The following is an 8,101-nucleotide window of genomic DNA, read 5'->3' as shown; positions in this document are numbered from 1 at the left end:
TAAAAACACCGGTACAATACTATAAAACACTCCCTAACTTAAATTACATACGGATACGCTTAAGGATGAATATAAAGTAGACATTTACCCCAAAAGGGCCTGTATCCGTCTATATATCGCTACTTTATAAGCAGTTAAGTTTATATATTTAAAGGACACGTCTTTCCACTTCTAGAATTTTGATGGGAGTGACGACACGACGGAACGATGCAAAGTAAGAATGACTTAGAAAGGGATTAGAGAACGACTCTAAATTTCAAAGTAAGTTTCCAGAAAAGGGTGCTAAATAGGCGACGTAGCGATGAAAGGGGTCGCATCGTTACAAGGGCTAGCTGCAATCTCCGCTTCCAAACTGTTTTGGGACCGGACTTCAACTTGGCTGATAGGTTATTGATCGATACTTGATCACAACTCCAAGAAATGTGTAGCTGATACATTTCAATGAACAGCATTGACGTGGCGCTCCCCGGGCGGCTAATCGAGTGTAATGACAAAGACTCATGTCATTTCATCGAGCGTTAATAGAATAGAACCCCGTCACCCCCGGGACGTACAACCGATGGCCAAAGATACATGATCCCCTTAAAGTCTATTTGGTTCTTAGTATATCAGTATGAAGAAAGGTGTTAAACAAAACTCAACTTTTAACTTGTGAGCCGAAAGATTCAATTTGAAATGACTTCCTTTTTGCATCATTAGATAATTATTTATTTTATATTAAACTTTATTGACCACAACGCGTGATGTGGTACAAAAGGCATTCTCTACCAGTCAACCTTTGAGAAAAGCGAAATTCCCGAATTTGACAAATTACATATAGTATTAAATTAATAATGTGTTAGTAACATAAATGTAATAAAGATGATAAAAGATGGCAAAGATACATATATTATGATACATGCAATAACAAAAGATGTTAATGATGATTATCGCTGTGACAAACTAGGAGACCTTCTGATGGAGTCCAGAAGAGCATTCCAGAGGCGTGTTGAGTGGAGAGTGAAGGAATCAGACATGTAGGCAGCATGAACGGGAATTACACAGCATGAAAGAGAGTTAATAGTCATGAGAGTCGCAGAGATGCTGAAATTTATATTTCAAGAGTATTCTGGATAGTGAGGATATTTATTTGTTTGATGCGCCAACAGAAATACACTATTAAACATGGACATATAACAACACTGCAGAAATTAGAGTGTAAACCCGATAATAGGCAAATACAGCATGCACATATGACATCGTATCATTATATTATATACAAAACAAATGGATATGATTTTAAACAATTTAAATTTTGCACATAAATTCCGAGAAAGATGCGAGGCTGGATTCAAACTCAAGATCTCTGCTTGAAAGGCGGTAGATCAGACCTTTAGGCTACCACGGCTTCAGTTTTAAATATAAACACTACAAAATCTGACAATACTGACTGTCTGGTTTCCACATCTGGAACGGACTACAACCTTGATGTCTACATACATAAAGAGATAAACTTTGTTAAGAATAACATTTAAACGAGATGTATTTATTTAAACAAAGTATCTTTTACAATCGACTCACTGCCACGAGCTGTACAACACACGCTTTATTGTATGACGGGAGGCAATTGTATTAACGATGCATTGAATGGTTTTTACTTTAAATGACACTGTGGAATATAATGATTTTTCAAAGATTTATAAACAAGAATGTAGAGACTGTGATAGGATTCTTCTGGGTAAATAGTCGATCATGTCGGTGGCTATAAAACTATTTTTTCGTATCTAGAATCGCGTATATTTGTTTTTTCAAACTAGCCTAAGTTTAGGGCTCGTTACAGGGAGTGTACTCCCGTTCTCGTCAGACATCCATCCGAAACAATTACTCGACCAAATTAAAGAAGACGTTGCAAAATGTCTATTCGGCTCGGATCGTTGACACGATACGTACAACATGGCCCTTATTACATAGAAATAAATGTTTTTTTGACCAGTTTAATGCGATTTTTTAACGGTGGCTTCCTTACGAGCTACGACAAACTATCTGCGGACACTATGAGCTCTATAGTCCTCTCTAGTTAAGGCTCTATTTACATTGCCACGGAATCGAAGCGAATTTTTGCAACCATAGCATAATAAACCGTCTCGTCATCGTATCCAGTTCGTATATTAGACAAATGACATAAAGGTGCTATGTGAAAGAGTTCGTCCAGGGAAGTACTGCCACCTTAACTATTTCTGCCGCTAAGCAGTAATCGAAGCATTACTGCGTTCCGGATTCCAAGAGTAAAAGGTGCTGGTGAAAGTACAGGCTCATGGAACTTTTCATCTTATATCTCAGGGTGACGGACGCAGTGGCAATGCCCCTCAGATCTTTGCGTTTTAAAGCTCTGAGTGGCACTGCAACTGTCATGGACAGGCTTCGAGAATTTTCTTCGAGATTTTTCTTCCCTTCATTAGGTATCATAAAAAAACATTTTTTTTTTGTTATTTTGTATTTCCTTCTCTAATTTTGGTCTTAAAAATTCTGAAGTTCTGAAATAATGACTAACGAACCTTTTTCTGTTGTCTACAGGTCACAAGTACATAGCCAATCGTAAACGCCAATAACCAATGGAAAGACCGTAACTAGTAAGCCTAATTAGTATAAGCCTAACCATGTCTCATCATCTCGTTACCGTCTGCATGTTCTGCCTGCTATGCGCAGCCCACACCTGCGGATCCCACATCGACAAACACGACGACCTATCTGTCTATGAACCCAAGATACTGAAACTTGAACATACGGCCTTAGAAGATAAACGAAAGTTCGAATCCAGAGAAAGGTATCACCAGAAACTACAAAAGATTAGGCATAAGGATAGAACGAAACGGGAGGTTAACGTTGATCCGACAAATGATTACGTCGAACGTATTTTCACAATTTATGGAGACCCCGAAAGCAATACCATGAACATGACTGGATTCAAGCAGATGCTAGAAGCGTTGAATCTTCATAGGCTAGTTGAGGGTGGTAAAGAGGATACTACTGAGAAGAATAGTGGAGTATATGGTGCTATAGGGACACAGGATGAAATAGTCAATGTAAGTAAATTTTTTTTAGTTATTTTTCTTTGTGAAGGATGAGAAGCAGTGCTAAGGCACCGGTAGGAAGAGACGCAAGAAAACAATGTCCGGAAGCGGTGGTAATCATTGTTCATCAGGTAGGTCGTCCGTCTGCCGCCGAATTGAAGAACATAAACAAAGTTACAATTTGAAGATCCGCTATATTGCAGGATTTTAAATCACTTTCCTAAACTTACAATACGAACAATAAAGTCTAAAGCCGATAAGTAAAGCCGCCATTTCAGTGACCAGCTAGTCAGTCTTTATGTGTGTAGTAGCATGTTTTAGCTATTATCAGAAGTTTATATCTAAATTTGTTATTATTGCAAAATGCCAAGGGCCTACCACTGTCTTTTAACATCATCAACTTATGACTGTAAAGACATCGTGATGACAAATATTCACAAAATTCTTCTCATACCTTCAGGCCGTATTGGCCAATAGCACCTTGTTATAGTCAAATATATAAATACTAAATTTTACACAATTCTGTGCAAAAACTTCACTAAATTTAATTATTTTATTCGATTTCAGATTATCAGTTGCAATTGCTCAAGCTCTTTCAAGTTTATTCACTTTATTTTGTTTCACAAAAAGTAAATTTATTTGTATTTTTTTTCTTTTCAGTGCGTAAATAGTACAGAGCTTGTCAAAAATATCAACACACGATTAAAAACCCATCACCATGGGCACCATGACCACCATGACCATCATGACAAACCTGAATGGGATACAACCATCACTAAAGATACTTTGACAGCTATATGCCCAATTCTTCTATTTCAACAAGTTTCAAACTACTCCTTGGACAGAAATGGATGTGTCAACGATAAGTACCTTTTGCAGCATTTAAGAGTATCACATCAAGAGAAACCTCGATCTCAAGGTAGCATATCGCCAAAAACGACAGAGAATTTGACTGAATCACAAGTTTTGGACGCTCCTTTGAAAGAACATGCTTCGAAAAATATGTTCAAAGTTTGGTTATATTCTTCTTTAAGCATAACAGCTATTAGCACTTGTGGTCTTTTAGGAGTAGCCGTTATTCCTATCATGCATAAGACTTATTACAATCACCTTTTACAGTTCCTTGTGGCTTTGGCCGTAGGAACCTTATGCGGAGATGCGTTATTGCACTTAATGCCGCACGCTATGTCACCAAGCCATGACCACGATCATGACCATGCAGAAGTGGATGTTCGAGCGTCACATGATGATGGCATGTGGAAAGGATTAGCTGCAATGCTCGGCGTGGTCTTCTTTTACTTCACAGAAAAAGGTCTAACGGTTGTCGTTGAATGGCGCAAAAGACGTCAAAAGCTTGAAGAAGACAAACTGCCTTCAAGAGTTCGCGTGCTCAAAGATGAAACTGTAGGCGGATGTTCCGGGGGCTCAAAATCAGTTGTCACCAATTCCACTTCAAATTCTTTACTAAAAATCTTTAAACGCGACGAAAAAGGTGATCCTACAACAAAGACATGCAAGCACAAATACTCTGAATACCCGTACTGTTACGACGAAATTGACACAGATACTCATGACGATCACCATATGAGAGATGGCGTACCTCCAAGTCCCAAAGCCAATAAGAATCATACAAATTCAGTTAGTGTTGTGTCTTCGAATGCTTTGAATGTGGATGGGAAAGAAGAGCCATCGGCGAAGGATTGGTTGCTAAAGGCAGAGGCTGCGCCTAGTGTTGAGTTGAACAATATTAAACATAAGGATGAGGGAAGCAAGGATTTGAAGGATGGAGATAGTTATACTGTTATACTGAGGTAATTTTTTTAATTATTGCAATTTTTTACTAGGTTGAAGTGCAGTTCACAGCGCAATTTAAAGTTCTGAGTGGCACTGCAACTGCTATGGACCGGCGTGTCGCTTACCACCAGGCGCACGACTTGTTCATTCCGTTACTTGATATCATTAAAAATAAAAAACCGCCCTTCGCGTTACGCAATTCGCGCGCTGAAATTGAATATGAATAAAATAAGAACAGGCGGAAAAATTTCACACACATTCGACATCGGGCAATTTTTAACGTCAGGATAAATGTGAATTGAATAACTATAGGGTTTCAGTTGAAAAGAAAAATTTAGCAGGTTCTCTGGAGTATTTAAAAAGAAAGTTATCTCCATATAAAAATTTTAGACTTTTATGTTATATGATCGGTAAAATACTTCTTATTATATATCGAGTATATAACCAGAAATAGAGACGAAATATCATTTAATTTGTTTGAAAACTATTCTGCCATATCATTACTGTGACAACTGCGCTCCGACTGGCTAGCCCGAGTTCGAAACAATTGACGGGTGTCGTCAACTGTTTCACTCCAAATCGACCAATTAACTTGAGCTTTGCTATAATGGACGAAAATTGCAAAATTACATATTTAATATTTAATTACCGATGAAATATGGGTCAGTAGGTCAGTAGTTGGCCTGTCTATACTTCAGTGCAAACGAGAGTTGATATTTATAAGAGCTGTATCGCTAATGTGTTACCAGGAATATATGGCCCTTATTTCGTCTCTATTTCTGGTTATATAAACGATGCTATCGTGTAACAAATTAGCTTATTCTTTACTTGGCAAAAATATGTAACTCCACAAACTTTTGAGATCGGTTTTTTTTTGTAATAAAGTTACAATTATTGACAATTTGGTCAATAGGGAACATTCTCGCGCGCACCACGGGCACTCTCACTCCCACGGCCACGTGCACGCCCCTCCTTCGTCCATCGCCTCCGTGGCCTGGATGGTTATCATGGGTGACGGCTTGCACAATTTCACCGATGGCATGGCAATTGGTAAGTTTAAACATTTGCATATATATGTAATTATTAATATCTATGATATACATATCGCAAAGAAAAATTCCTTTGATCTGAAATGACTCGAACCAGATAAAGATAAAAAGGATAGACAACTTGCGTACATTTTTTTTTAAATTTATTTATTTACGTACTGGTCACGAACGGGTTAAAAACAGGTTTTTCCCCAGTAGTTCCATGTACTGTGCTCCACATGGAACAATTGTTTTTTATCTTTATTCCTATTAGTCCCATATGTAGAGAGAGTCCTAAAGCTGCACATAATGGTTGTTTTTACCATTTCTCAATGGTACCATTGCAAAATGCTTAATTTTCAGCTTCTCTTTCATGTAATTTTGCAGGAGCGGCGTTTGCGTCGAACATCGCTGGCGGTTTTTCTACCGCTATTGCCGTTTTATGCCACGAACTGCCACATGAACTTGGTAAGTAAATTTTTTTGAAACGTATTTCTAAAAATGAACAATTATTTCTATTTCTGGATTCGATTTAAAAATTATTTCTTTGACCTAATAATGTATTTGCCACTGTCTCGTTTCCACCATCGCACCTGCCGCCAAAGGAATAGAGTCCATCTCCACATCATAAATGCATTGTGAGATCACGCAGGCATTACCGTCATTCCTTCCTCGAACCTGCAAGATGTGGAATGATCTTCTTCCTTTGCGCTATGACATGGGGTTCTTCAAAAAGCGTGTTTACAGGCTCTCAAAGGCTGGCAACGCATAGGCAGCTCATCTGATGTTGCAAATGTCCATGGGCGACGATGAACACCTCCCATTAAGTGGCTCATCTGCTAGTTTGCCTCCTATTCCGCTTAGAGCTGTAAATCGTAAAGATTTGACGGGTACTGCCACTGCACCTGTCACTCTGAGACATAAGTTGACAAGTTCCATGTGCCTGTAATTTCATATTTAAGTAAGGTGGCAGTACTTCCCTACACGAACTCTTTCACAAGGAGCTCTACTGCTTCTAAACCAGTCTTTGGCCCCGTCGGCTGTCTGTTCTGCGAGCCTTACGTGCTGGTGAAATTACAGGCACATGGGACTTGTCAACTTATGTCTCAGGGAGCAGTGGCAGTGCCGATCAGATTTATCCGAGTGCGAAAGCTCCGAGTGGCACTGCAACTTGTGATGAAAGAAACTCAGTCGTTTAAGGCGTTTTATAACAACTCGACTCCATTTTACAGGACTCGACTCTAAAATTAAGACTGGAGGTTCGGGTTTTTGTTAATAAGACTCAGTTGTTGTACTCGACTCGAGTTGTTTGCAAAGGACTTATACCTATTTTATGTCTTATTAAACCCGAAGTTTATAAATAAAAATGTTGTAAGTAGTATGTAGCAAATTATCACGTTTATTTACTTATAATAAAAATCGCAAAATAAATACCTTGTGGGTAGAAATAAAATCATACTCACACACATCTTCATACGGCTCATGGCTCGCAACTCCCGAGGCTATGAGGCGCCAGTCGTTTTAGTCCTATAAGTATTTTAAGCTTCCTAGGTTTAAAAGACTTCGACTCGAATTAGCCTTCAGTTTTAGTCTTATGACTCAAGACTTGACGGTTACAAGACTAGACTAGACGTGAGACGTTGAAAATTAGTCGAGGTTTTTTAAAAGGCCATAAAAGACTGAGTCTCTTTCATCACTAACTGCAACTGTCATGGATAGGCGTATCGCTTACCACCAGGCGCTGGACCTGTTCGTTCCGTCTCTTGGTATTATCAAGAAAAAAAGTTCTCGAGTGTCGATCGCGTACCGGAAGACGCAGCGTGGTCAGACCACCCACAAAGTGGACCGGATAACCTGGTAAAGGTTGCGAGAATCCGCAATGAACGTCTCTCTGCTGAAATGACGATGATGAGGCGCCAAGGCTGCAGTACTTGGAAAAACACAAATCATTTTACAAGAAATTAAATTTAAATAATGTAATTATTAATACAAAGATCGAACACTCAGAAAAAATTCCTTCGATCCGGTCGGATTCGAACCGACGTCTTCTTGCATACCGTGCCAGACGCTATACTAACTAAGCCACGCAATGAACCAACGGACCTCACGAATTTTTCTATGTGCTTGCGTCGTGTCTTTGTACTTGATCTTTCAACGACTTTTCAGCCGTAGCGCCATCTATGAGAAATCTTTGACAGATTTATCACCCAGTTAGTACCTTTACAGCTA

General features: G+C 38.9%; 1 protein-coding gene across 2 annotated transcripts in view; it reads left to right on the top strand.

Annotated features, from left to right (window-relative positions):
- The window catches only part of LOC113232694 (zinc transporter foi), a 97,535-nt gene that overhangs the window by 84,164 nt on the left and 5,270 nt on the right, over positions 1–8,101 (top strand). For both annotated transcript variants that reach the window (XM_026467468.1, XM_026467469.1), the window contains exons 2-5: positions 2,554–3,062; positions 3,711–4,861; positions 5,758–5,894; positions 6,260–6,340. In XM_026467468.1, the coding sequence (XP_026323253.1) occupies positions 2,637–3,062; positions 3,711–4,861; positions 5,758–5,894; positions 6,260–6,340 (1,795 nt within the window). In that variant the 5' untranslated portion in view covers positions 2,554–2,636. The remainder of the gene's footprint in view (positions 1–2,553; positions 3,063–3,710; positions 4,862–5,757; positions 5,895–6,259; positions 6,341–8,101) is intronic.

Source organism: Hyposmocoma kahamanoa, unplaced genomic scaffold (genome assembly GCF_003589595.1).
Source record: "Hyposmocoma kahamanoa isolate Upper Pololo Valley unplaced genomic scaffold, ASM358959v1 77, whole genome shotgun sequence".
NCBI classification, from domain to species: Eukaryota; Metazoa; Arthropoda; class Insecta; order Lepidoptera; family Cosmopterigidae; genus Hyposmocoma; species Hyposmocoma kahamanoa.
The sequence above is the reverse complement of the archived record's forward strand: the minus strand, read 5'-3'. Positions and strand labels throughout refer to the sequence as shown.